The 27,936-nt window shown below is 42.1% G+C and overlaps 5 protein-coding genes across 7 annotated transcripts in view; 4 read left to right on the forward strand and 1 right to left on the reverse strand.

Annotated features, from left to right (window-relative positions):
- The window catches only part of coro1ca (coronin, actin binding protein, 1Ca), a 38,296-nt gene extending 35,264 nt beyond the window's left edge, over nt 1-3,032 (forward strand). For both annotated transcript variants that reach the window (XM_085425491.1, XM_085425492.1), the window contains 5 exons: nt 334-438; nt 556-701; nt 904-961; nt 1,090-1,332; nt 2,464-3,032. In XM_085425491.1, coding sequence (XP_085281617.1) covers nt 334-438; nt 556-701; nt 904-961; nt 1,090-1,332; nt 2,464-2,583 — 672 coding nt within the window. In that variant the 3' untranslated portion in view covers nt 2,584-3,032. The remainder of the gene's footprint in view (nt 1-333; nt 439-555; nt 702-903; nt 962-1,089; nt 1,333-2,463) is intronic.
- Nucleotides 3,033-6,550: 3,518 nt separating this feature from the next.
- LOC146657429 (uncharacterized) lies at nt 6,551-11,770 on the forward strand. Of its 2 annotated transcripts, XR_014914058.1 has the most exons (3): nt 6,551-6,702; nt 8,581-9,811; nt 10,106-11,770. XR_014914058.1 is itself a non-coding variant. In XM_085425494.1 (2 exons), the coding sequence occupies exon 2, from the start codon at nt 8,595-8,597 to the stop codon at nt 9,354-9,356; it is 762 nt and encodes a 253-aa protein (XP_085281620.1). In that variant the 5' UTR covers nt 6,551-6,702; nt 8,581-8,594; the 3' UTR covers nt 9,357-11,770. The 2 variants fall into 2 exon arrangements, 1 of the variants encoding a protein (XP_085281620.1); XM_085425494.1 differs by having other exon boundaries at nt 8,581-11,770.
- Nucleotides 11,771-13,519: 1,749 nt separating this feature from the next.
- Nucleotides 13,520-14,999, forward strand: tmem119a (transmembrane protein 119a). The gene has a single exon (XM_085427115.1). It carries the CDS (start codon nt 13,635-13,637, stop codon nt 14,997-14,999), a length of 1,365 nt encoding a protein of 454 aa, XP_085283241.1. The 5' UTR covers nt 13,520-13,634.
- Nucleotides 15,000-15,024: 25 nt separating this feature from the next.
- On the reverse strand, nt 15,025-17,661 carry iscua (iron-sulfur cluster assembly enzyme a). The gene is made up of 5 exons (XM_085425497.1): nt 17,505-17,661; nt 17,246-17,359; nt 17,055-17,165; nt 16,871-16,949; nt 15,025-15,583 (listed from the first exon to the last, which is right to left on the reverse strand). Exons 1-5 carry the CDS (start codon nt 17,604-17,606, stop codon nt 15,495-15,497), a joined length of 495 nt encoding a protein of 164 aa, XP_085281623.1. The 5' UTR covers nt 17,607-17,661; the 3' UTR covers nt 15,025-15,494.
- Nucleotides 17,662-17,781: 120 nt separating this feature from the next.
- Nucleotides 17,782-27,621, forward strand: sart3 (spliceosome associated factor 3, U4/U6 recycling protein). Its single transcript, XM_085425495.1, has 19 exons — nt 17,782-18,027; nt 19,180-19,306; nt 19,399-19,503; nt 19,588-19,772; nt 20,033-20,138; nt 20,495-20,619; nt 20,717-20,872; nt 20,989-21,127; nt 22,087-22,194; nt 22,305-22,382; nt 22,469-22,527; nt 22,861-22,970; nt 24,365-24,477; nt 24,585-24,661; nt 24,741-24,912; nt 25,008-25,468; nt 25,689-25,841; nt 25,957-26,144; nt 26,263-27,621. Exons 1-19 carry the CDS (start codon nt 17,827-17,829, stop codon nt 26,447-26,449), a joined length of 2,850 nt encoding a protein of 949 aa, XP_085281621.1. The 5' UTR covers nt 17,782-17,826; the 3' UTR covers nt 26,450-27,621.
- Nucleotides 27,622-27,936: the final 315 nt, after the last annotated feature.

Consider the following 27,936-nt stretch of genomic DNA (forward strand, 5'->3'; position numbering starts at 1 on the left):
GCTTCACAATAACTAATGATGAAATGCAGAGTGGTGTATGAACACAATGTGAGTGGGTGAAGAAGAAATGCTCAGTGCATCATGGGAATCCCCCATTCGCATGATTAAAGGAGGGTTCAGGGTCGCCCGATCGCTATAAGGTTTGTTACTGATCATTGCTGTTGTAATGATAAACTTGTGTGAGTTATAAGGGCTTCAGAGTTGATTAAAGATCTATTTCCACACCTGTAGCACTTCAGTTTGCCTCATTATGGACTTGGTATGTAAAGCTGTGTTTTAATGTTTTTGAACAGTATTGCCTCAAATTAATCTTTCTTCTGTTTTTGTTTTAAGCAAAACTTGGAGGAGCCAATGACTGTCAATGAGATGGACACCAGTAATGGAGTGCTTCTGCCCTTCTATGACCCAGACACCAATGTCGTTTACCTCTGTGGAAAGGTGCGTTTCCTTCTAAGCACCCAATAATCAAATCAAGCATTGTTCTAACACAAAGCTTAATGTCTCAATTTAAATGTGCACACATTAGAAATAAAACACTTGTTTATATCCTGATAGGGAGACAGCAGCATCCGTTACTTTGAAATCACAGACGAGGCTCCCTATGTTCACTTTCTGAACACCTTTGCCAGCAAGGAGCCCCAGAGGGGTATGGGCTACATGCCAAAGAGGGGCCTCGATGTCAATAAGTGTGAAATTGCAAGGTAACCCAAGACTGGTCCTAAATCATCATCTCTGAAACCAGAAATCGTTTTGATTTTATTCCATCATCTCTAATGTGGAGTTCATTGATTGACCACTAGGAGGCAAACTGTAACCGTTATGCAACAATCCACAGGAAACTGCTGTTTTTATTGTGTAATGATGTATTGAACTGTGAGTAACACCAGGCTTTTTATGTTGCAGGTTCTATAAACTGCATGAAAGAAAGTGTGAGCCTATTGTGATGACTGTGCCTAGAAAGGTGAGTACTCGCCCTAACATGCTACTTTGCAGCAGCTTTTAGACCTCTAATCTACTCTTTAAATCACAAGCACCACATTCACAAGTTCTCTTTTCCTCACAACTTATTGCTCTATTCTCTCCCGTCAGTCGGACCTATTCCAGGACGACTTGTACCCAGACACAGCTGGTCCAGATCCTGCTTTGGAGGCTGAGGAGTGGTTTGATGGTAAGAATGGAGACCCCATTCTCATCTCTCTGAAGAATGGCTACGTCCCGGGCAAGAACCGTGAATTCAAAGTGGTCAAAAAGAACATGTTGGACAACAAGGTCACCAAGAACTCAGAGAAGTCGAGCTCTTCCAACAAGTCCTCCCACCCAGCTCCATCAATTGTGAGTGTTTGCTTTCATCAGTGTGTCCAGTTAAAACCGGTTTAACAGTACGTTGTCACTCAGTCTCAGACGTGTAGTGTTGAGGAGTAAGGTCGTTTTTTTTAACAGTTATTTATTTTGCATGATTAGATTAAACAGTAGATTGAGATGCCTTATTTCACAGTCTTACACTGTATATGTTGAGGTCCCTGCATGTAGGTCATGCTATGCCACTGTCTCATCTCCTTGCAGGTGGCTGTCTGGGGCTCCTAGCGTTACATTTTTTTTTTTTTTTTTTATTAGTCATGGCAGATTGCTGCCAAACTTAGATGAGGTGGTTTGTAAATGTTACTCGTCCCACTCTGGCGCATAGAGGGAGAGGTCTTCTGCTGCTCTGGGCCCCTGCTCCTGGGCGTCCAGCAGCACCTCACCCACAACACAGCCTTGGTCCCAGCCCATGTGTCTCTGTGAAGGTCTGCTCTGTAATCATAGCCCACTGGGCTCCAGTGGTGTTGAAAGATGTTAACCCTCAGACTGCCAGATCCTACCACACTTGATTTAAAACAAAACTTGGGATGTTGTCCCAAAGGGCCTTACATGTAGCACAGATTAGAGAGTAGTCTGCTTTAAGGTCATTCTTGCTAGGGGAAATGAAGCTTTTGTCTTAAGGACACTTGACTTAAAGCTGTCAGATTATGACAAAAAAAAGAGAAAGAAAATTAATAACCAGCAATTTTGGTCAGTGTAGATCAAGATGAACATTTTAACTTGAGCAGTAAATAATGGATTCATCAAACTTTAATAATGAAGAAACTTGTCTCTTTAAGTAAATTGATTGATCTTAAGGTAAAAGTTGAATTTAAATAAACTAAACCTGCCACAATCTGTTAGGGAGTGGATTTAACTAGACTCTCACTCCTTGTGAATCCATCTTTCTATGATCTGCCCTATTCATCGGTGCAGTCATTAAGTTCAGTGTGTGCAAATCCAGCTTAAAATTCCTAGAAGTTTCTTTGACCCACGGATTTCAAGGCCTACTACTAAGGGACCCACCTTAGGTTTACCTCATTTTAAAAGTGACTGTAGCTGTATTTTCATAAAGATGGTTAAAAGCCCATTAAGTCTCACTTTTGTTTCTCGTATCTCTCACAGAAATCTGAAGCCAAGCTGGAGGAGATCTTGAAAGAAATCAAGTCCCTCAAGGACATGATCAGCAGTCAAGAAAAGCGACTCGTCCAACTTGAAGAGCAGATGTCCAAACTTGCCATTTAAGGACCCTTTTGCCCAACCCGCTACAATTCAGGACGCTCCACTGGCTGGGGGTGGGGGTGGGCGGGAACACTCACTGCCTATCTCAATGACAGTGTTTCGTCTGCCTAGCAAAGATCCCTAGCAACATTCCAGATGAACTTTTTCTTAGCCAGCTCCCAACCCTCAGTTTAAAACAGGTGGAATAAGAAGAACATGTGGCAGATTTAGTAGAAAATACTTTCTTTTTGGTGGCAAAGGACTTTTCCTTTTATTCTGTGGCAGTCTTTTTTTTTTTTTTTTAAATTGTGTCTACTTGTATAAAAAGATCTTACATAATTCTTTGCATTTTAGAATAATGATCAAGAAAACCATGTCAACAGCCCCCCACCCCCAATTTATCATTGTATAGCATCATGTTTTATAAGTAGGCCTCAGTGTTTGGTGTTTGCCCTTCTCCAAAATTAAGACATTGCCAAATCTGGACTTTTGTTTACACTTCCTTAGCAGTATTTTTTTTAAAGTACAGAAACAAAATCAGTGATGCACTATGAAATTAAAATAATTTAATTGGATGGTTCTGAAAGAGAGACTGACAGATTAAATTTGTAGTTAAAATACATTGCAGGTTGCCACAGCGGACACCAAACACTCAGACACAACCTTAAGTGACTAATTCTTGCTGTCTCTGTTGAAGCTGCAGAAATCCACACTTCGCCTCTGCTGTTTCCTTTCATTCCTGTCGCTTTTCCATCATTCCGACTGTGGACGTAATAGTCCAAGTAAACATGCATTCCTTTCTACCTTGCTTTACCAACATGCACTCTGCACTTATTCAAGAAAGTGACACATTCCACAATTCCTATTGGCTGTTCTTGGTATGAGGGGGGGGGAAACACACTCACTGCGGTGACTCGGTCGCACTGCTTAGTTGTTGGGATTCTTTATGTGGTGCTCATGGAAAGACGAGCTTTTGCATTTTCATTCTTTCTGCGAGGAAAAACTCCAACCCGATTGTTTGGTTATCCATGTGCTTGCTCAGCACATCACTGTAGTCAAGTGCAGTGGGCTCATTTTTTTTGTCACTGCTCTTTTGTTTGCTTTGCCATCTGATGTCTGCGTTTTCTGTACAAGCACAAAAGAAAGTTTTCTAAAATGACATCAAATAATCCCGCAGCTACTTGACTGCTTTTAAACATGTGATGTTAAAGCTGGCTAGACCTCAAAGGCCTAATCTGGGTCCTCATGTCTCTGGCCTTTTAGGTACCAGCCACTGTAGACTTTCCACTACAGAGTTTTCCTTTTAATTTAGAAGAAGTAAGTAGTTGGGTTATTGCTTCAATGTTCAATTAAATCCTGTTTCTTGTTCCAGCTGTTTCTACATCCCTCTTAGCACTTCCACATCTTGGCTATTTCTCAGATGCTCCAATTTAGTGCAGTCAAATTTGAAAATGGATCATATTTTTCAACCTGAGTTGTTGTTGTTTTTTTTGTTGTTGTTTTTTTTAAAGATTGTTTCCCTGTGGGAAGCTGAGACGGGTAATGGTTCAATCTGTTGTTTGCCTTTAATAAATGTTACCACTGTAAAGACCTGAAAGTGCCATAGAGGTGACCCTGGAAGTGTTTTATTATTTTTGGTTTCTTTGTAGGTCGACTGTTCTGTGAGTAGTTTTGTGGAATAAATGGAGGCGAGGTGCCTGGAGTTTAAACCCACTTTGAGGTGCTATACTCAGTACAAAATTCAAAGGACTCAGTTTCTTACGTATTGTGTGACATCATGAAGTCCTGCCAGTCCATAATAAAGTTCACCAGGCAGCATTACTTTGTCAGGGTTTGTCAAACACATTGTGCCCCTGACGCTGTGACACTTTCCTCTGGGGTACAAGCTTAAAATGTAAAATGATGTAAAACCAGGAATCTGTTAGCTGAGTCGTCAATAATCTGAGAATATTAGTGACAGGAAATGTAGAGTGTGATGCATGTTTGGCTGACACTGGTCATACTGCCATATCTTTTATATGAGACTGCCACTCTCTGGGTTAGCACTGTTGGCACAAGAGCGGAGTTTTGAGGAGTAGTAGCTTATAGAGATCCAAAGGGACACTGTAGGTGGAAAAATAAAAAATGTGTTGAAAGATAGATGTATGTTTGTAATTGAGGTCTAGAAAATGAGTGAGAACTGTGTAAATAACGTGACCATATCTATTTTTTTCCTCCCCATTTCTTTTGTTTTGTGGATGTGCTGAAGAGGGTATTTGTGTGGGAGGTGGATTTTTAAACATTCCCCCTGTTTGTTCCTTGCACCTTGCCATCATGAGAAAAGCAGAACCTCCGTTACGTCGGAGGTTATCAAGAAAGAAAATCTGATGAAAAATGAACCAGGATGAAAGCCTCGTGTGGAGGTCTGCTCAGCATTTTTGTTCATTATTCTTGCTTCAAATATCAAACCATTGATTATAAGAAAAATTAATAAAGAATTTTTAAAATGAGTTCACTGTTCAGTTGTTAATTAACAAATACACCAATTAATGATCAATATGACACTCACTGGACACTTTATTAGGTACTACTGTATGACACACACACAGAGTCAACATGCATTCCCAAAAGTCTTGAGTTATTTCTCATTTCTTTGTGTGGCTTGAAAATAGTAGCAGTGGGGTTTTTTTGGGGGGTTTTTTTTATCATTTGAATAAAGTAAAAGTCAATTCTGAGTTCATACAGTTCTAACAAGCTTGAAACTCAATACTTGGTATGAGCCATCCTTAAGATGGACCAACTGAAGGGAAAAATCTTCTCTCACGTCTTGTCAGGTCTTTGCTAGATTTTTTTTTTCTTCTGTTTCTTAATCACATAGATGTGTGCAGGTTTTGGCCAACAGTTCTCTGGGAATCCCCTTGTTGGTGCAAACATGCTAGTTTGTGCCTGTCACACTTTAATCTTTACCATTTTCTACAGATTCAACTTAAATAGTTACTACCAGCCTCTTATAACACCTACTTTATTCCAAAGTGGCTAAATATAGAACTTGGTTCTTTGTTTGTTATGTGCAGACACAACACTGGTGCCTTTTTTTAATGCATGGATGATTCATGGGTCAGGGTTAAGTGGCTTAAAAAAAGAAAAACATTCCTGTGAAAATGGACGGGTACAAGAACTGGACTGAAAATGAATGAAAAAGCAGCCAATGTCCAAAGAAAACTGAAAGATTTCCAGAAAATGGCCTTCAGAAAGTATTTTTTCAGACCACTATAAGAAAGGTTTGGCTCCCTGGAAAGAAAAAAAAACTATAATTGACACTTTTACGCAGTACTGTGTAACAAGACGAGAAACACGAGCACCCTTAAATAAATGCCCTGCAAGTTAAACAGTTATCCAGTGCTCCTAAAAGTCCATTTAGTTCATATATTTGCTCTGTACATGTGTTTCAGGATGAAAAGAGTGCTTTCTCCCTGTACTGGTCTTGTATGCCCTGCAGAGACAGGCTGTAATCAGCAGGAACGTAATTAGAGAGTATTCAGTGCAGGCCAAAAAAAAGTTGTGGAACTCGCCCCACCAAGAATAGAAAACCCTTTTCCGAAGAACTTGGGACTAACATGCACCAACTGCAACATATTTGTTTTAAAGATAAACACTGAGGCTAAGGTTGTATCTGTCAGTCAGACTGTGAATGGACGAGCACATACTGTGGCAAATTAGCCTTTCGTTGCAAATAAAGACTGTTTCTATTTGTAGAGCATCCCGCGTATCTTTTGTCCTGTTAGTGTGAAGTATCACCATGCTCAGATCAAATGTTTCTCAAAAAAACATATGTATGATAAAAAAATCTGGTCCCACATGGCCGGCTACATGAACTTACCAAGAGTTAGGCTGTTGGAGGATAGAAAGTTCAGAAAGAAAAAGAGGGAGGAGAACCTGAAGATGGAGGGCTGGACATGAGTTTGAGGTGAGGATACTTTTAAGAGCTCAGTAAAACAACAAGTCGGCACAAGTCAGCAGGGAGGGCGAATCCTCGGAAACGGTCTTCCACTCTTACTTTCTCGTCTGTCCGTCTTGCCTTGTCTCCCCCTTTTCCTCCCTCTTTCTGCAGTCTTACTCACTGCTTTGTGCTGCACAGAAGAGAAGCCGAGGCTAGCACATCCTGTAAGTATACATTTTACATTTGTAGTGAAATTAAGTTCAAGGTTAAAGAGAAGCCAAATATTTTCAGGATGTTTGACCTTTCATACGTTGTACTTTTATACATTCGTTTCACGAGTGGCAAATAGTGATGAAGAAATAAATGAAGTCTGAATGTTTGTGCAAAAGTACATTCGGTTCAACTATTTTATGTCAGAGATTCAAATGTTGCAAACTTTTCCCATAATCCAACTGTAAATCATGTGATGCATCACTACAGATTCAACTATGCTGATAATCTTGTGCTATAATTTACTCACTGCAAGGGAAAACCGCTCAACATGCAACTGTAATAGTCGTAATATTGCAGCAAAAGTTAAAGGGATCGTTGGTACAGTTCTTAAATACTTCTGTAGTTTTGAATGCACGACTTATTTAAGGATTATTTACTTCTGAATACTTCCTTAAAAAAAAGATCTAAATGTCTAACCTTGAATCTGCACCGTGTACCAGGTAGCCACAATTGTATGTCAAGAAATATTTGAGATGGTCTAACATTTGTTTAGTAAGTTGCTGCACACTGGGTCATCAGGCTGAATGTGAGATAGGTATATGTGTAAAATATGGCTCTGCACGTTCAAAGTTTTTCATGTAATTAAGTTTATAAAAGCTTTAAAGTGTCACAAATTAGAAGGCTTTGAGCTGAAGGTAAGGGCGACCCTCTAGTGAAATACAGGAAATGTAATTTTAGCTGTAATTATGGGGACTTAAGGGGCAGGGCCATCCTAGAGCTGTACATTCAAGGATGGAGACCCAGCCCGCCATCTGGTGCAGCACAGTACATGCTGTATGTTTGACCACACTGGGAAGGGGAGCTTGTCTTTACAGCTTAGCACTGTGTAATTACAGACTGGGTTAAAGAGTTAAACAGGTTTGCAGAGCTAACAGACTCACTGGTTTCGGTTAAATCTTCTCAGTGAGAGGAAGCCAAAAAGAAAAGGATGGAGAAATGTAACACTGAGCAAGCTAGGAGGTTTCACTCAGTCATGGTGTAAATGCAGCTTTTCCTGGAAGCAGAAATATCCTCAGTGAGACTGTGCTGCTGTGGGCTGGTGAACAGCAGCTGCTGCCCAGCGTAAATATAGAGGCGAGAGCCGCAGGTCTCCCACGCCTCTGTGCTCGCTTTAGAATACAGTTTCCTCCTGGCTTTGGTGTGGTGGATGGGTGGCCTCCCTCTGCTTTACAAATTATAAGGCCTCCAGCTCCAAACTCACTGTCTCCACCCCGAGTAAGTAATGGCTACTCTGCTGTCTGCTAAAATAGATCTGGTGCAGGAGAGAGAGAGGCAGCAAATGAAAAACCCGGGTCAAGATGGATACCAGTCACACTTGAGATGTGATACGGTAAATATTTAGGGTGAGTGAGGAGCTTAAGATAAAGAGTAGCAACAGTTAGTGAGGCTTTTGTCCTACCAGCACCTGAAAACCAGGAGTCACTGCAACAGGCTGCTGGTCTTAAGGGAAACAGTCAGACCACATTAAAACTAAAGCTATTACATTTTATGTCTTCCTAATGTGTGAGGATGAAACCAACAAGATTTAGAGCTGTTTTAGAGGAGCTGTTGGGCACATTGTCATCCATCAGAATGAAGCCAAGCTTTAAAAATAAAATAGCCAACAGAGCACTACACGTGTGCACAACACTTGCCAACAGAGACAGTACAACCAGAAACGTGCACGTCATAAATCTTACCCAAGACAGGACCACATGCCTTCTGATCAGATATTAAAGTTGAGAAAGGCAGTCCCAAATCTTTTCACCTAACAATCAACGTTATTCTTTCAGTGACTTCGAGTCTATGTGCTGCCTGAAATTAAAAGCATCCTCTTGTTGTTTCTGCAGGACTCAAAGAGAAGATGAAGTCTCACTTGGTGTTTCAGGTCTCCTGTGTGACCCTGCTCTCGCTGTGCTGCTCTGTGTGTCACGCCACACCTCTGTTCTACAACATATCCATGGACGGCAGCGGAGATGAAGCCGAGCTGGAGCTCCTTTTCCCGGTGTCTTTCTCCACCCGCGCGCCTGTTCACGTTACCGCCGCTACCGGGGGTCCCACTCTCACCAACACCATAACCACCACCATGATCCGTCTGAAGGACTACGTCCTAACCCGAGTAGTGGACTTCCTGCAGGAGAACATGCTCATCATCATCGTGGTGACCTCTCTTCTCATCGTCATGGTCTTCATCATCTGCTGTGCCTCTGCAATGAGTCACAAGCGCAAGCTGGAGGCATATAAGCCCCTACCTCATCCACCCAGGAAGTATACGGCCGATAAAGCCGGAGGACGCAAGGATTCAAGTGACCTGCAGGAGAAACCGTACGCCGTCGATCACGTCAAGAGGGTCCAGACTCAGAGCATGTCCTCCCCGAAGAACCTGCGGATGCCCTCCAAGGCGCTGGTGGGAGAGAGAGGGAGAGATGTCCGGTCATCACCTCGACAGGAGGTCAGAAAGGTCAGAGATACAGAGGCAGTGGAAAAGCGGAGAGAGGAACCAAAACACAAAGAGAAGGTGAAGCACAGGGAGGAGGTTCAGCAGAGCTCCAGTCCCAGCACCAGCTCCAGCTCTAGCTCCAGTCAGCCAGTCTGCACCTGCCATCTGAAAAAAGGCCACCACTAGGTCACAGTGGTGGGCTTTTTCTCGCTTTTTAAACAAGATCAGAAACGGGCAAAGGCAAAATGGGTCCTCAAAATGTGTTTTCATTAGAATAGCCTTACAGAGGGAAATAGGTCTATATTTAAGTGAAGTCATGCCTCATGAAGAAAAATTACCCATCATTAAAGTCTAAGATCTAGATTTAAATATACAGTGAAGAGGATTATTACCCAAATCACTGGTTACTGAAAAGATTACAAATGGTACAGCTCAAATTGTTTGATTGATAAGCAGGCACGAGGAAAGATAGCAGCATACCGAGACCCTTTTAACAGCCACTTTGTTTTCATGTGCCGAAAACAACTTTAACTTGGCACGGCAAGCACAGGATTTTTCTTTTTCCTGTAATTACTGAAAAAAACATAACACCACTGTGCTACTGAGGCAGTAAAACTTTATATAATAAGTATTATTTTCCTGTGAATAACACTTTCAAAGGGAACTAAAATAAAGTATTATTCCACATACCTGTCCAAAGGAATCTCCTCATTATGTCCTGCTGGAGTGAAAACATCTGGATCTGTCATTTAGAGCAACACGTTCGGTGCTGTAAATAAGTCAAAGTGAAATGTCAGTAAACTTGACGTGATAAGTAGCAAAACTTTCTCTTTATATTTACAGTTATATTTACTTCATTTTGTTTGCATCGGGTTGTTAAGTTTCACATGATATCATATTTTATTTTAAAAACCTTTTAACTGTGTTATTTTTAGGTATCTGAACAAAGGCTGTATAAATTACCACAAATCTACTATGTGTACTGCATGTCATGGTAAAAAGAGATCACAGTGTGTTTCAGTTCTAAGGTTTCACGTATCAGGACATATTAAAGAATGATCAGGTCTTAAATTGAAAAACTGCAGACCAAAATGCAGAAGCAGAGTGTGAAACATTAAGTACGCTCCTTTTGCGGCGATAATCTGAAGTCATTGTTTTCTGAATGACTTTACGAGTCTCACGCGTCGTTGTGGAGGAAGTTTGGTCCATTCTTCTTTGCTGCAGTGGTTCAGTTCATTGAGGTTTGCAGGTATTTGGCCTGCAGCATTACAATCGAGCTGAGATCTGAAATTTGGCTGAACCATTGCAACAATCATTCTGTTGTAGATTCGATGTTGTGTTTGGGATCATTGTCCTGATGTATAACCAAATTTAGGCCAAGCGTAAGCTGTCAGACAGATGGTCTCACATTAGACTCAACAATACTTTGGTATGCAGAGGAGTTCATGGTGGACACAGTGGCTGCAACCAACGTGCTTGACAGCTGTTATGAAGTGTTTGTGCTGATATGCTGTGTTCAGTTTTCCCTAAACATGGCGCCGTGCACAGTGACCACACATGTCTGCTTTGGTCTTGTGGTTTAATCAGATGTAACTTAAACCTAAGCATCTCTACTGGCAACCCTTCCAAATAAGCCACATTTGTTAAGTCTTTTCTTTGATAATTGTTTTGTCATGAACTTTAACATTTAACATGCTAACTGAGGCCTGCACAGTCTGAGCTGTAGATCTTAGGGGCGTGGACCTTGTGGTGAATTTGCTGGGACATTTTCCACTTGTGAATTATATTTCTCACTGTAGAGTGATGGAGTTCAGTTTGTTTGGAAATGACCTTATGACCTTTCCCACACTGATGACTGTTGCTGATGTCTTTCATCCTCAGCATTGTGTCAACACACCTGAATACCACAGACCTACAAACCTCTGATTTTATAAAGGTGCTCACACCTGCCAGTGATTAGTTAATCAATGATTAGTTAATCAAATGATTAGTTAATCAAATGCATTTGATCAGCAGTACCTGGCTGTTAGTTACCCCCTTACTTCATAATGGAAGGGTGGACTTAGTTTCCACACACTGCTTCTGCGTTTCAGCTTAGTCTTTGTTAAATCAGTGACATGTTGTAATATGTCACAGGATGCTGTTCTGAACTGTCTTGAACTGAAAGAGGGTCACTTTCTTTGTACGATGACTGTACATATTTATTCGGCTAATACCTTTGACCTGCTCTCAATGGGCAAATGTATAAAAAAGTAGGCAGTAGAAAACAAATGTTTAAGTTTTCCTTTTAAATAGTTAGTGCATTTATGTATACGATAAATTATGCTTTTTTATTTTAAGTGTAAACGTTTGAAATGTGAGTAGAAGGACAGACAGTTGGCATGTTTAGCTTACGTGTATAGGCTTGACAGATGCATATTTGTCTCTCTTGTCTGATTTTCTTTGATTAAATTACTCTGTTCTGTTGTTAAGTTAATGACCTTGAGCATCTAATCTAAGCCTGAATTATGTGCCGATGCTTTTGTCATGCTGACATACTGTTTTCCGCCTAACCTCAGCCACAGTTGCTTTCTTTTTTGACACTTGAATTGTTTACAAAAAGACCGTTTTGTTTTGCTTATATTTAATAAAGCTATCAAAAAAGATGTCTCTGAGTGCCGTAAATGTAGCAGCGTACATGGCTGAAGCTACGCCAAATGAAGCACAGATACAACCCTGTGGAAACCTACAATTAGAAAAGGCGAGGAAGGTCTCGGAAAAACAAGAGGACAATCTCAACGTGCACATTATGTTCCACTTGGGAATCTGTAATTTTGACCTGCGTCCACACAGAAATCACTGGTAACTATTTTAAGGTAATTACCGAAATGCCAGATCTGTGATATCTGCTCTGTGCTGATATAGGCTGTCTGAACTGCAAAAGAAAAAAAAAACACTGCCAGAGCTTTCTGATTGGCCGGGATGAAGCTGCTGGCACCATCACCTCGCAGGACTGCAGAAGAAGGTACTCGAGCCTGGAGATGACGAGAGCCCCCTTTGTCCTTTGCTGGCAACTGTACAGAATTGTTTAATATTTCAATAGCAGTAATCCAGATACATACGGACCCTTTGGCACAAAACAGGAGCTCATGTATTGTTTATACAAATCCTGGGGACCCTGATTTGTTCCCATTAGAATTATGATAAAAAGTCGAATCCCTTTTGTTCCATATTTTGAGCAAGTAATGAAATATTGATGCTGTATGAACAGTGCAACTCTTTCAGTTGTGTATTTTAATATATCTTATTTCCAGTGTGACATGGATAAATCATGATGCCATCTGAAATCTGTTTTAAAAATGTAGAAAATTCATAAGAATGTTTTTTTAATCCTCAAACATAAAACTTCTTTCAGGTCTTAAGTAGGTCAAACTGCCAAAGATCAAACAGGACATGATAGCGCACCAGCTGAAAAGCAAGTGTAACCATGTGGTGGCTGAAACGTGAGCCCAGACAGAGCCTTACACCGGGCTCAGATTCCCTGCTCTTTTATCAATGAGGTGCTAAATAATTCGAGAAAATGCTAGCCCCTTACTTTCACTCTTCCTTCCAGAAAGATGCAAACCTTGTAGCACATCTTCACTAAAGTCACTAATAACCTCCACCTTAGCTGGGCTCCAACAGGAGAATATTTAGGACATCCTTTTTTTCATACCATTTTTTTTTCTGAATGTCTTTTGTATTTTCAGCTTGTTCATCATAAAACAGCTGACAAACAAAAGGACTTCTTGGTCAGTTCGGATGGAGAAGATGATCAAGAACAGGTAATAGAGCTCCTTAAGGCTGTCATTAAACTTTGATGAGCATCTGCCTGGAATTATCAGCAACGTCGGTTATCTTTAGAGGGACAGTCGATCACGTAGGGAGCATGGGAAAGCACCCCTGCCTGTCTCTTTGGAGGAGCAGATAATACACAGAAAGAAGAATGGTAAGTGAGGCAGCTTTCACTCTTTGGCATCACTTTATAACAAGTCACACCTTATCATGGGGTTTTAAGACGTAAGAAGTGGCTTTATAAATAGTTTTGGCAATTCCATGAATGGGTTTTACACTCTGCAGCTCTTTTCCATAAGGTCATTATATGTACCAGAGTGTGCTGGTGGAGTACTGGTATTAATAAATGGTTCATTAACCTTTAATAAAGCTGCTTTTGGCTGTTTCCTTATCCACACGGGATTACCACAGCAGGTGGCTCCACGTGTTTGTTTTGGCAGAGTTTCTATGTCAGATGCACTTCCTGATGCAGCCCCAGTGGAATTTGTCTGTCCTTCCTGGATCAAACCAGGGATCTTTCAGCTGCTTATTAACCGTTAATTAAGCCATATTATAACATTATACCCCTTCCTTTATAGAACTTTTAGAAGAACCATATCCTCTAAATTCATCTAACTTCTCATCTTTCCTGCATTATTCTTGCAGTGAGTCATGCTTTGGTGCAGATGTGGTGTCCTGCTGGCTCTCTGCATCTGTCCTCTAGCCTGCCTTGCAGTGTCTCCCTGTCCTACTGGGTGCTGCTGTCCAGGATTTCTGGTTCTGTGTGAGTCACTAGGCCTGAGGTCACTCCCTCGCTTGGTTCCTCTCAGTACCTCGGCTCTATCTGTGGCCAGAAACCAGCTCTGTAATGTGGACCACCAGCTCTGGCCCTTCTCTGGCCTCCAGGAGCTCAGCCTCAGTCACAATCTGCTAGCCCGCTTCCCTCGTGGCCTGCCTCCCAGCCTGGAGTCCCTGCAGCTGCAAGAAAACCGCATTACTTACATCACCTCAGGTGTCCTGAGGCAGCTGGGAAACCTCACTCACCTGGACTTAGAGGACAACCGTATTCGTGCCATCCAGCCCGGGGCACTTCAGGGTCTCCATAAGCTGCAGGTCCTGATGCTGAAGGGGAACAGGCTTACCAGTCTCCCCATGAGTCTTCCACCATCACTGACCCACTTAGATCTTTCAGAAAACTGCATCTCTGCCTTGGACCTGCCCTCACTGTCTGCCCTGGTCAACCTGCAGGTCCTGAAGATCAACAGCAACTGCCTGCGGTCAGTCCCAGAGAGCGCCTTTGACAGCCTGCCACGTCTCAGATCTGTGGACCTCACCAACAACCTGTGGGTGTGCGAGTGTGACATTCTGTATCTGTACCGCTGGCTGCTGAGCGGTAGGCTTAAGATGGCCACAGACATTGTGTGCACAGAGCCTGATCATCTCGCCCACCGTCTGCTTCTGAATCTCTCTGTCGTGGCCATCTGTCCTCGTGTCCTGAAGCCAAATGACAGGACACACGAACGTGACCTCAGCTCTGCACAGGCGAGGATGCTAACAGCGCAGCCAGCAGAGAAAATATCAAAACTAACCACTAATGGACTGCTTTCTGAAGCTCTAAACAGTAATCAAGACTCTTCCAAGACGCGTGTCTTGCACTACTCTTTAGAGACTCTTACCTATGAGGAGTGTTTATCCCTAAATAACAGTCAGTCAGTCAGCCCCTTCCATTTAAAGACTACTACTTCTCTCCCTGAGGAGGAACAGAGGTGCAGAGACAACATTACAGCTCGATACCCTCAGAGTAACGTAACCCTTGCTGAGGGGACACAGTTCTTGCTTTCCACACATAGAGATGCACTCGTGCCCACTCTCGTCCCACAGCTGTTCACTCAGCAGGCCTCTGCAGCGATAGTCTCTCTGCTCGTTGTGCTGTGTGTGTTAGTGGCTCTCGTAATGCTGGCAGTGCTGCTCGTGCTGAAAAAGGTGCTTGTGCGTCAGCAGAGGGTGGCTCCTGCTGATTCAGGATCAGCAGGATGACATTTACACACACACAGACACTGAAGTCTTTTAATCTGTTTATTCACAGTAAGCAAAGCACCTCATACAAATTTTCTGAACTTTTTTTTGTATGTAAACTTTAACTGTTGACATTCTCATACCAAGTCTTTCATCTGGGACCTACATTGTCTCACAAGTGAGCCAGAAAGAGCCTCAAAGCCAAAAAAATAAAACTACAAACCCACATCCCTGCTTCATTAAAGATGTCTTTAATGCTATGTGTATTAAAGTGTTAAGCTTCACCATGAACCCATTGTTAATTAAACAATTCTGATTGTGTGATAAAAGCAAAGAATCCATAAACGCTATTAACACTTGAACAATATGGGACCCACACCTGTGGAGAATTCCCCAATGGATGCAAGATCTGATGCGATGTGATTACAGCGACCCGTCTGCACTGCTCTGGCACTAGGAGAGGCACAATATCCAACAATAGGATACATCTATTATTATAGTCAGTGAATAAAAACATTAATTGCTGGCTTTAACATGTTCCTCCTTGTCCTGTTGCTTTAGCCGGTAGTCTGACAGTGCTGCTTTTATGGCATCTTCTGCAAGCACTGACAAAAAAAGCAGATTTTAGAGCCACTATGAGCATAATTTGGAAAAAAAGCATTCAGTTCATGATAACTGGGTGATTTGATTTCATATCATCATTATGTAGGTGTGATTAATACAGTCATTCATTCTTCCATAGAGACGGGTTACACCATGAAGAGCTCGCCAATCTGTTGCATGGCTAAGACATAGAAACAGAGCTATTCACACCATCATCAGTTAACCTATAGATGTGGTCAGAAGTTTACACTTATCGTGGGGAGGACTGACATAGTATTAGGGGACTTTTAATGATTTCTTTGAACTGTTCTTCTGAATTTATTATGGACTTTCTCTGATTCTCACACAGGGTTAAAAGTATACACACGGGGTCTGGTAACTGTGTTTTTGTCAAAGTCTGGAAGAAGACCCAAACTGTCACCGTTAGATGAGAGTAAATTGGTTTAGATGTTCAGAAACAACTCAGGAACTGCTGAGGCTCAAGCCTGCTATGAACTCATCAAGCCATTAAAGATGTATGTACAGATGGAAATACAACAGTTCAAAGAAACCATTAAAAGACCCAAATTACCATGAGATTCATGCCAATGATGAGTGAATGTAAACATCTGACCACAACTGTAACGTGTGTTTGGACTGTGGAAGGAAACCAGAGTACCCAGAGAGAGCCCACACTGTTGAGAGATATATTTATTGCACAGGAAACACCTGATCTGAAAGCATAAATGTATGTGCTTTCAAACAGAGCAAGAGAAAGAATTTGTTTCGGGGGGGGAAAATGGTGTGCATGGTCCTGAAGCTATTTTGGAAACTTAACAGCACATTTTGATCTTAAGTGGGCTGGACCAGGGAAACTCCCCTTTGTTGTTGTAAAGCTGTTTAACTACATATTTAATCCCTGAGATAGCTTAATGTAAGAAAAAAAAACAAAAAACAGTTTGAATCATATTTCTCAGGTTTTCTACACAATTAGGAAATGCTGCCATATTGAATTAAAGAAATCAGTCAGCATGACCCTTTATGCTTAAATGGTAAGAAATTACTGTCTTTTTTTATTAACTGACCTAAAATACTTTGGTTTAGTATGAATGGCCACAGTGGAGATCCTTCTATTAGGAAAAGCTACAAAACTTGAAATGAAAATACAATTCACATTTTCCAAAGTCTTCCAGTGGGCCGGACTGAAGTTTTTGCTGGGTCGATTCTGCCCCCCAGACTTAATATTTGATATATGATATATATTCTGACACCCATGTCTTAAGAGGTGTTAATAACGACTGTGAACTTACTTGAGCAGTGAAGCTTGACTGGAGGAAGGCAGAGTTCTTTGGCAATGTCTGTGTTCTTGATCTTCAGAGCATCGTCAACCTGCAGGGTAAAAGCAGATTCATGAGATCCTTTACAATAAAGCGGAGAAAACAGCACTTTTAGGGTCCATTTGTTGGTTGCCTGTACTTTGGTAATTTAACATACCGACTTCCCCTTCACCCACTCTGTTGCTAGAGAACTGGAAGCAATGGCCGATCCGCAGCCAAATGTTTTGAACTTTGCATCGACGATCTTTCCATTTTCATCCACTTGGATCTGCAAACAGCACAGAGTCAAACATCGGAATTTCAAAGACATGACAATACATTGGTTTCTGCTGCTGGCTTCCAGCTTACCTGAAGTTTCATAACATCACCGCATGCCGGTGCACCCACCAATCCAGTCCCCACATTTTTGGAGTTTTTGTCCAGGGAGCCCACGTTTCTCGGGTTTTCATAGTGGTCCACAACCTTAGGGAGAGGTCACACTTATCAGAAAATATATATATCTCTGATCTGTTGGTGGGGCAGCTGACAGACAGGGCAGTGTTACCAGTGACAACAACAAAAAATGTCAGCTAACTCTAAGTAAGGTGACGCATTTTCACTCGTTTACCTTTTTGTGGTACAAGCAGACAGCGCTCAGCTCCGGTTTGAAAATCCTCCTGCTGAAAAACAGCAGCAAGGACGAGGAGCTTCGTAGGCAGACGTTCGCCATGTTTCCAGCACCAACTGCGAACGGAAATCAACGAGTGAACACGAGGAAGCACGAACGGCTTGTGTTGACAAACAAATGAGAGAAGAAGGTTTTACACAACCAGAGAGCGCCCACTAGCGGCCACGGGCGGGGTTAGACGGTGACCCGTGTTGACGGGCTCCGCCTCTCGTCGTCCCGCTGGCTGCTAGCAGGCTGTTACCAGGCAGATAGGCTTTCCAACATGGCAGCGTCAAGCAACGCAGAGCAAACGCAGTTGCAAGATATGGAGGAGGAAGATGCAGGGATGGAGGAGAGGGAGATGGAATCGGACGAAGAAGAGGAGGAAGGCATGGGAGTGGAAAATTCAGACGAAGACGAGGAGGACGATTCGTCGGAGGACGAGAAAGAAAATGAAGCCGAGATCCAGCGACTTGAGGAGCAGGTAATTAGCCAGCGTTAGCCGAGGGGCTAATGAGAATGAATGGGTGGTAAACACGGCCAGCCACAATCGGGTTGGCAGCATTAAAGCTGTGAACTCCTCCGTCATGACATGGTAGAGTAAAGGCAGAAAATATACGTGGCGTTGGTAGCTCTCGTTAACCAAAACATCTAAATATACAACCACGTCATTTATATAGCTGTCGTGATTAGCTGCCTTGCTAATGTGCGAGGCTAATAGTTCGCGTGCCTCGTATTCACACGCGCCTTTTTTGTTGCAGTCTCAGTCTACGGCGGGATCCCAGCGTTTAGTGTGGGTTAGAAAGAAAGTACAGTACAAACAAAAACAGTACACGCTGTGCTAACTTTAATGGGCGTCACGTGATCAGTGACCCCTTCACATAGCATTGAATCTGCTGTAGTCTTAAGTACGGAGAGTGCTTCTGCAGCGTCGCTGGTGTTGCGCTGAGTTGACTGTGTGGTAGGTGTAGCTCTCCTGCAACCTACAAATACACTCAAATATAGATCCAACTGCATGACTGTACACGAGTCCCTCTGCGAGCATCAGTGTGTGGTACTGCTGACTGTAGTGTGCTATATACAGAGATATTTTTAAATATTCAGTCTCACTGCTGTAGCCCAAAAGTCTAACAGATCAAACTACAACCCACGAAACTACCTGAATTTTCAACCAACAACTCAACAAAATATAAACATTTGCTCTCATGAAGGATTGGGTTTAGTTTATTTAGGATACACAGGGTGCAGGGATTTTTTTTGCATATAACAGATTTGTATTTTCACCAAAGAGATCTTGGCCTGCCAAAAAGCTTCATAAAAATATTTTTACATTCATAGAGAGATATTAAATAAGGTAACACACTTTTCCTACATGCAAACCAATTGTAGCTGTTTTATGTGTTCACCTAAGAATCAAAAGATCCCTGGTGCGATCCTGGGAGAGGTTGCGTCATGAAGGGTAAAAATTCGGCCAAATCAAATATGCGGAGCTACCTGCTGTGGCGACCTCTTGTGAATGCAAGAACAGCTTAAAGTAGATTTTACATGCCAACCGATTATGATTTTGTGCCTACAAAACCCCTGAAGTGCATTGTCACGTATCTCATTTCTTCTTCATCTTTGTGTAACTCCTCAGCTGTCCATCAACGCTTTCGACTACAACTGCCATGTGGATCTTATCAAGCTGCTAAAGCAAGAAGGGGAACTTTTCCGCCTGCGAAAGGCGAGGCAGAAGATGAGTGAGCTTTTCCCTCTCACTGAAGGTCGGTGCACGGCTAACATGCTTCTGGGGTTGGAGGAATAAGCGGCTCTGCATTATTTACAACTGAAACCTTGTTTTTTTTTAATCCCCCAGAGATCTGGCTGGATTGGCTCAAGGATGAAATCCGTCTGACTGAGGAGGAGCCAAACCGAGAGAAAGTATATGAGCTGTTTGAGAGAGCTGTTAAAGACTATATCTGTGAGTGCGCAACACCATCGCCACCACCTTCCGGCCTGATGATTAGTAATTACACGATCCTAACATTTAACTTTACACACACAGGCCCCGATATCTGGCTTGAGTACGCACAGTACTCGATCGGCGGTATGGGCTCACCAGGCGGAATCGACAGGGTGAGATCCATCTTTGAGAGGGCGGTGACAGCAGTGGGGCTTCACATGACCAAGGGACAGATGGTGTGGGAGGCGTACAGAGAGTTTGAGAACGCCATCCTGTCCACAGTACAGGTTTGTGCGCCCGTCACTAGGACAGAGTTCATCATTCACACATAAGCTATATTTGTGTTTTTGTATTGATTGTGTACATATGCCATATTGTTTCAACCATTGTCTTAGAAATTAAAAGCTAGTGGAAATAATTTTGTTTCCATGTTAATGATGTCAAATATAACACTTCTTCAGTTCAGATTGCTGACTTGAATTCTTTCCATGTTTAACCGAATGGCTTGTGCTTTAACACCCATGTTCTCTGCTGGCTTTCCTCTCAGCCTCCCCCTGGCAGGATTCCCAGCCGTGAGGAACAAGAGATGCTGAAGACCCAGCTCGAGCGAATCCATACACTGTTTCGCCGACAGTTGGCCATCCCCTTAATGGGTAAGCATGACGTGTCTTCTGGCCAGACTGGTTGCTGTAAAATGAGACAGATTCCTGTTGCGAGAGCCATATGTCAGAAATTACCCAGTTTAAAGAAAATGATGACGCTGGCTTTTAGGATAAAATTAACGTGTCAGAGTGACGAGTGCACTCCTCATTAGTTTACTGGAGAGGTAACCGGTTGTTTTGGTATCGTGTTGTTTTTCTCTGAGTGGAGAGCCGTGCCGTTTCTGAAACATTTGAATCTCTAAATTTAAATGAAGCAACAGATAAAGTAGAACATAAACTGAAAAATGACTATCGACGGTGTGATGTAAATGTAAAATCTGTGATAACTGTGCTCTGCTGCTTTGTAGACATGGAAGGCACCTACGCAGAATATGAGGAGTGGTCCGAACATGGCGTCCCTGAGACGGTTGTGCATCAGTACAAGAAAGCTGTGCAGCAGATGGAGAAGTGCAAACCGTTTGAGGAGGCACTGGTAATGCACTTTGCTAAATATGATGTCCATTCGTTCTCTGTAATGTTTTTAAATGATGTTGATCGTTTTTGTGAACGCTGCTGTTGTTTTGCTGCAGATGGTAGCAGAAACTCCCAAGTTAGCAGAATATCAGGCCTACATCGACTTTGAACTAAAGGAGGGCGACCCAGCACGGATCCAGATAACCTTTGAGCGTGCTCTGTCAGAGAACTGCCTGGTGCCAGACATGTGGGCCAAATACACCACATACCTCGTGAGTTGTTGGTCACACACACACCCCGTCTAATGTATAAAACCTTGCTGTTCATCTCGTTCTTTTTTCAGACTGTTTTAACCATTTTTAACTATTTTTCTTTCTGTGATCGTCAGGATCGTCAGCTGAAGTTCAAAGACTTGGTTCTCTCCACTCATGAACGTGCAGTCAGGAACTGCCCCTGGACCATGGGACTGTGGAAGAGCTACCTGCTTGCTCTGGAGAGGCACGGAGCCGACCATCAGACCGTGTCAGGTAAGAACACGAGCACAGCTCGAAGCTGTTCACACAAGAGCGCCCGCTGCTTTCAATATTGAAACTATTTGAACTCCTTTTTTTTTTTTTCCTTCATAACAAATACGACTGAAAAAGATTGATATGATTTTTCAGTGGAATTTAATTTGCGTTCATTCTGAATGGATGTGCATTGGTTTTAGAGACAAACTGATAATTGTTCTCATTATAAGTGATGATTTTGTTTATTTCATTTATTATAAACAGAATTTACAAGTATTTGTGGAAGCAATTACTAACACAGGATGAATATTAACTTAGTAATAATGAAACCACAAAGCAGAATAAACAAACTATGTTTGAGTTTAAAAAGATTGAGCTGTGTGACTAATGAAATGTGGAAAAATGTAACCTTTCTTAACCTTGCCTGACTTCCAAGTATGTAAGAGTTTAAAAAAAATGATTGGATGGACTTGGCTCCATCATTATAAGATCACGTAGGCCTGCACATTTTTGTGTTTATTTTTTCTTGGAAGTTGCTAAGGGAGACCAGTCCTTATCACATTTATATTAAATGTGATGACAAAAAGGCAAAATTAGTCCATAATATGGCCTGCTCCCTGAAAAATACAGCATATTTACGATGTGAGATGTGGAAATATTTTATTTTAACTTGCAGTATAGTTATTTCTTTGTTTTCTGAAAAAAACCTGACTATCCTAATCTGGTTTATTATGACTTTTATGGTTAATGTCTACCGCTGTAGCCCATAAAGAGTCATAAAACAGGCAATAGATGAAACCAAACACAACCCGAATTTTACCTTGATATTAAATCATTAGCATTATAAAGGATAATGAAAGACGTGTGCTTGTCTTTCATTCATTTTAAAACCACCTTGAATTTATTGAAAATACTAACGACCTTATGGAGAAATGTTGTCGTCTGATGTGTATTATTCTCTTTTGTCTTCCACGCAGACGTCTTTGAGAAGGCACTAAATGCAGGCTTCATTCAGGCTACCGATTACGTGGAAATTTGGCAGGCGTACCTCGACTACTTGAGGAGACGCGTGGATTTCAGTAAAGGTGAGAGCGGTTTCGTGTCATGAACATTTTGTATGTCAAAAAAAAACCAAAACACAACTCAAATAATTTATTTGATGATGTGTTACCTTGTGTTTTTTTTTTTTTTGCAGAGTCCAGCAAAGAGTTAGAGGAGTTACGAGCAGCCTTCTCTCGATCTCTGGACTACATGAAACACGATGTCGAAGAGCGTAAGCAGACGGCACCGACATCTATTTTTGCTGTCTTCTTGTCCTGGTTTAGTTTTCACATTATTCACCTTCCTTTGTCACTATAGGGTTTGGTGAAAGTGGCGATCCTTCTTGTATCATCATGCAGATCTGGGCACGGATAGAGGTAAGCGGTGTTACTATGACAACCGTTTTCAGGAGCATGCAGTGTGTAGTAGTGTTGTTGGATTGTGGCGAGTAAATCAGTTAGCACAGTAGAATGAGCCAGGTCAAATCACGTAACAAAAGAAGTAAGCTTCTTTATTTAAATTAGGCCTTAAATAAAGAGTTAATATAGCTCCACAGCTTCCTACAGACATGTTTGAGTCACAGTAGAATCACTTGTAAAAATCACCTTTAGCCTCTTTGTAATGAGATGGAGGGTAAAGGCGTTCTCACTGACAACTTGGATACAGGAGTTATTGTGTTTGTCATATAGATGTTTCCTTTTCCTTGTCAGGCACTTCACTGCAAGAACATGCAGAAGGCCAGAGAACTGTGGGACAGCATCATGACAAAAGGAAACGCCAAGTATGCCAACATGTGGCTCGAGTACTACAACCTGGAAAGGTCTGTGACTTTGTCTTTGTCTCTTCTTCATTTACTTCTAAGTAGTGCATTATACAATATATACACCCTACATTGTTGTGCAAAGGTCTCAAGCCCACCACTCATTTCTTTATATATTGCTACCAAGGAGACAGACTTTCTTGTAGTCATTTGTAAAGCAGTCTCCGGGTTCCTGAAGGTCTTTCAAAGACTCTCTTTGGACATTAGTGATGTGTCGGTCGCGAACGAAACGGCTCTTAGAGCCGAGTCTTTGAAGTGAACGACGCAAGCCGTTATTGGGAGTCGTGGTTTTTTTTCCTTCTCTCACTTTATTACATTTTATGTGGAGTGAATAAATAAAAGTATATTTACGGTGGCCCCTAGAGACAAAGCACGTACAAACTCCAAAACACGTACAAAACACAACAGAAGTGCTCCAGGATGCTGGGCGCAGTGTTGAGCTTTTGTTATCTTGTGGCTACACAAGCCAGCAAGTACCAACGACCGTATTTGGTGTGTGGTAGTAACAGGTAAATGAACATTTTTTTAATTATTTGAATATATATGAGTGCCTGTGTATAAATACACAAACAATACACATATGCTTTCAATTGTGTAATTTAAGTGATCTAGTAGCTCTGCTTTGGAAGTTCAGGTAATGCTAGAAATGTGCTTTGGAGCTTGGACGTGCTTTGTCTCTAGGGGCCACCGTATATAATTATATATAAATATATCTAAATAAAACCACAGTTTTTTTTTTTTACACTAGTAATTCCTTTTGTGCGTAATTTTATATTGTTGTTAATAATAAATTAATTAAAGCAACAAAACGACCTGAAGAGCCGGTTGGGAGCTGAAAGAGCCGGTTCTCTAAAAAGAGCCAGAAATCCCATCACTGTTGGACATTGGCTGCTTTCTCGCTCATTTTCAGTCCAGACTATTTAGCTGACCACATTCAGAAGAATGTCTTTTTGTTGTTGAGGCGTTATTTCAATCTATGAAAAGAACCAAATATAACACAATTAGAAAGTTACAAGGTAAGAATTTTGCACAGACAAACAAGGTGATTTCCAACCAGCTAGAACTTGGCATATCTCAACATGTGTGCCCTTAAAAAAACAATGAAACTTGTCAAGTGGATGACAACAGAAAAAGTGTCGGGCTTAAAAAAACTATGCAGAGCAGATGAACAGTATCTGTTATTTACCGGCAGTTTGTCCAAATGTATTTGACTGCACATCGTTTCACAGTCAACATGTTGACTGCACACTCACAGTACACACATGCAGTACATGTCAGTGTAATTGGAATTTTCAGTGTGCGAGTTAGACGGGACATGCCTGACTGGGAAAAACTTTCTAACTAAAAAAATGGGTGTGCTTGATGGTTTTTGCTTTTTTTTTTTTAATCTTCAGGTCATACGGGGACTCGATTCACTGTCGAAAAGCTCTCCACAGAGCAGTTCAGTGCACCTCAGACTACCCGGAGCATGTATGTGAAGTCCTGCTCAGCTTTGAGAGAGTGGAAGGTGAGCCTCAAACTAAAAATGATTATAAATTCATTATAAATCATTATTTTTAAGAAAAGGGAGAATTTGACACAGCATGGCTTTATACTACACGTTCCCACCTACAGGTTCTCTGGAGGACTGGGACTTCGCCGTGCAGAAGACAGAGACCCGGCTGAACAGGATTAATGAACAGCGAGCGAAGGTAGGAGCAGTACTGCACCGGCCAGGTGTATCGTTTGGCTGCCTTTGGCTAATGTTACCATGTTCTGACCATCTGTTAGGCAGCTGAGAAAGAAGCCAACCTGGCTCGGCAAGAGGACGAGAGAGCTGAGCAGCGGCGGAAAGCCAAGGTAGAAAAGAAGGCTCAGAAGAAGGTCCAGAAGGGAACGCGAGCTGGGGAGAAGAGGAAAGCAGAACAGGACGATTATCAAGATGAATGGAATGAGGACGCAGGTGAAATAGACTCCTTAGCTGATGGACTAATTCTTTTTTTTTTTAACCAAAACTAAGTGTGATTCTAACTTTTTGTTTCTCTGTGACATAACAAGGTCCTAAAAGGCACCGAGGAAACGCTGACCAACCCACAGATGAGTACATGGAGACAGAGACTGGACTCTTTGGAAAGGCCACGCCCCCTGGATATAAGCCTGCTCCGCCTGCTACTAAAAAAGCCCCACAAGGAGCAGCAGCAGCAGCTCCGTCTGCCCACAGGCAGAACGAAGACAACCCGGAGCTTCGAAATGACAACAGCAGCGTGTTCGTCAGCAATCTGGCGTACACCCTGGAGGAGCCAGAGGCGAAACTCAGGACGCTGTTTGAGACCTGTGGTCCAATCAAGCAGATTCGCCCCATCTTTACTGGTAAAGGAAGCTTCAGAGGCTACGGTTATATACAGTTTGAATCCCCAGTGTCAGTCCCTGAAGCCCTGAAGCTGGACCGACGGGACGTGGAGGGCAGGCCTGTGTTTGTGTCACCCTGTGTCGACAAAAACAAAAATCCTGACTTTAAGGTAAGCGTGGCTCAGTTCCTGCATTTGTGTTGAACTTAGACGCCTCATCATTTTTATTCATTTAATACAGCTATCAATGCCACTTCACCCAGTCCAAGATTATTATTGTAGGGGCTAAAATATTGTGAAGCACATAATTCAATTAGTTTTTCATCCAGCTTGGCTAACATGATTGGAGCATGCAGTGCAAAGTGATATCTTCACGCTTATGTCCTTGTAGGTGTTTAAATACAACACGATGATGGAGAAACACAAAATTTTCATCTCTGGACTGCCGTTCTCGTGCACTAAGGAGCAGCTGGCGGAAATCAGCAAAAATCACGGCACCGTCAAAGAAGTTCGTTTGGTCACGTATCGCTCAGGAAAACCCAAGGTGAGGAATAAAGAGCACAGCGGTGAGATGATGGAGCTAGTGATCGCTGCCTTCGACCCACACGCAGGGCGAAGTTGTTGGTGTGTTAACCCTCTTATGCTGTGTGGCTCTGCAGGGTCTGGCATATGTTGAGTTCGCAGATGAAACCCAGGCCTCTCAGGCAGTGCTGAAAATGGACGGCATAGAAGTGGAGGGCAACAAAATCTCTGTTGCTATAAGCAACCCTCCTCGCAGAAACACGATAGATAAGCCTGGGTCGAGCAGGCCCACGGGAGACGCCATGCCTCGCCAGGTGTACGGAGCGTAAGTTTCCCAAAATGTTTCTCCCACAAAATGTTTGCAATTGCTCTTCCCTGATTCCCAGATCTATATTGGTAATAAAGACAGGAAACAAATTTGACTGTTTTCCTTTTTTTCCCAGGAGAGGGAAAGGACGCACCCAGCTCTCCATGCTCCCTCGTTCCCTCCACCGACAATCCGTGCCCGCCGGGAAAGTGGAGAACGGGAGCGCTGCGGATGGAGAGCCAGCCAGCGCAGCAGGAAATGCAGCCGGAGAGCCGAAGCAGTTGTCAAATTCAGACTTTGCCAAGATGCTCCTCAACATGTGAGAAGACAGGCAAGAGCGTGACGACCGCCTTCACACTGAAAGCCATCTTGTGTCCTTACAAATGGATGTCCTTGATTAATTTTTTTTTCTTTTTTGTAACCGGTTACCTGATGTCCCTTTAATCCCGGTCATGCTCTCACCATCCGTTCTGCGAGGTTGCCTTAAATCCCCATCACGAACCCTTTTCAAAGAGCGTTTCGGATTGTTTTTGATGGGTGTGTTTTGAAGATGGCAGCCAGGATGTTTTATTAAAAGTGTATCATATTTGTGTGTAAATATACTGTATCTAAAATTGTTGCAAGGTTTCCTTTTTTTGTTTTTCTCTTTTGTTGTTGTTGTTGTTGTGCACTCTGTAAGGGATTTTAACAGAAGCATATGGGAGAGTATTTTTTTAAATATTCAAAACAGCCAAACTTGTGAATGTTGTTTTAAATAGGTATATGCAAAAGTTTGGACGTGGTGTAATATAGTCGGTGTGTGTACATAATGTTGGATGTGCTAGTGGTGAAAAGACACTCTCCAGATGTTTTTAAGGAGCCGAAATAGTTTTATTTCCTGACCTTCTAGTACAGCTGATTCATTATTTTTTATGTAACATCATCACTGAGTCTCCGTCAACTACCGTACTAATGTCCAGTATTATTATGCTATAGAGACCTCTAAAGCTACCGTCAACAAAAAAACAAGACCTTTTAAGACGGTGTGAAAGCTGCTGTCCTGCAGCACACAGCTGATGCTTGAGTTAGTGTTCACAAATCTGTTTTAAGTAACCCTGCTTATATTTTTTATGTTTCCATGCGTGGCCCGTCTGTTCAGGTGGAGAACGTCAGTCACCTTTAAAGAGGAACGAAGGGTACCTGCCTGAAATTTAAGAGGGTGCACATAAGCAGGAAGCTGGTGATTCTGAAGTGCTTTGATGGCAGGAAACACCTGGCTTCACGTGGGCTTCGTGAGCCTGTAGTCACTCAGAAAGAAGAAAGGCTTTGTCCTTCAAGGCAGTTTTCAGTCATTAGTTTTGTCTACATTGGCAAATTTTTAATTGGCTTTCAGATTATTTGATCTTAACTCTTAGCGAAAATTACCACAGCAGATTATTTAGTAAAAAAAGAGTCACTTGCAGCACTCTAACATTTAATATTGAAAGAAGTAAAAAAAAAAAAAAAAAAAAGTGAATATAAACTCAAGCTGTTTTTATAAGTGCGGTTTGGTTTTCTTTAGTCAACGGCACTCTCTGGAAAAACAAGAGAATGGTCAGAATCTATGCAGTTCCCATTTCAGTAATCCCATGTTTCAGGGGGTCGATCAGCTGTCCACTTGTCTTGTTTTACACATTAATAAAATTCTGTTTGTGTACATGATACTCGGTAAACACGTTTAAAAAAAAAAAAAAAAAAGGTCAGCATAGTTTGTGATGAATCTTAAGTTTTCAAAACATGTAATACAAGCTGTATGTATTGCTCTCACCGCAGTGGCCTAATTTAAAAAAAG

This window comes from Rhamphochromis longiceps, linkage group LG12, assembly GCF_057381845.1.
Source record: "Rhamphochromis longiceps isolate RC_006_pf linkage group LG12, R_longiceps_female_GT1.1, whole genome shotgun sequence".
In the NCBI taxonomy this organism is placed as follows: domain Eukaryota; kingdom Metazoa; phylum Chordata; class Actinopteri; order Cichliformes; family Cichlidae; genus Rhamphochromis; species Rhamphochromis longiceps.

Coding starts and splice junctions, on each gene's coding strand:
- LOC146657429 (XM_085425494.1), top strand. CDS start 8,595: ATGAAGTCTCACTTGGTGTTTCAGGTCTCCTGTGTGACCCTGCTCTCG.
- tmem119a (XM_085427115.1), top strand. CDS start 13,635: ATGCTTTGGTGCAGATGTGGTGTCCTGCTGGCTCTCTGCATCTGTCCT.
- sart3 (XM_085425495.1), top strand. CDS start 17,827: ATGGCAGCGTCAAGCAACGCAGAGCAAACGCAGTTGCAAGATATGGAG. Junction 19,504..19,587: donor AGCTGTTAAAGACTATATCT/GTGAGTGCGCAA, acceptor TTACACACACAG/GCCCCGATATCTGGCTTGAG. Junction 19,773..20,032: donor CCATCCTGTCCACAGTACAG/GTTTGTGCGCCC, acceptor CTTTCCTCTCAG/CCTCCCCCTGGCAGGATTCC.
- iscua (XM_085425497.1), bottom strand. CDS start 17,606: ATGGCGAACGTCTGCCTACGAAGCTCCTCGTCCTTGCTGCTGTTTTTC. Junction 17,166..17,245: donor GTGATGTTATGAAACTTCAG/GTAAGCTGGAAG, acceptor TGCTGTTTGCAG/ATCCAAGTGGATGAAAATGG. Junction 15,584..16,870: donor AGTCAAGCTTCACTGCTCAA/GTAAGTTCACAG, acceptor TTTTTTTGTCAG/TGCTTGCAGAAGATGCCATA.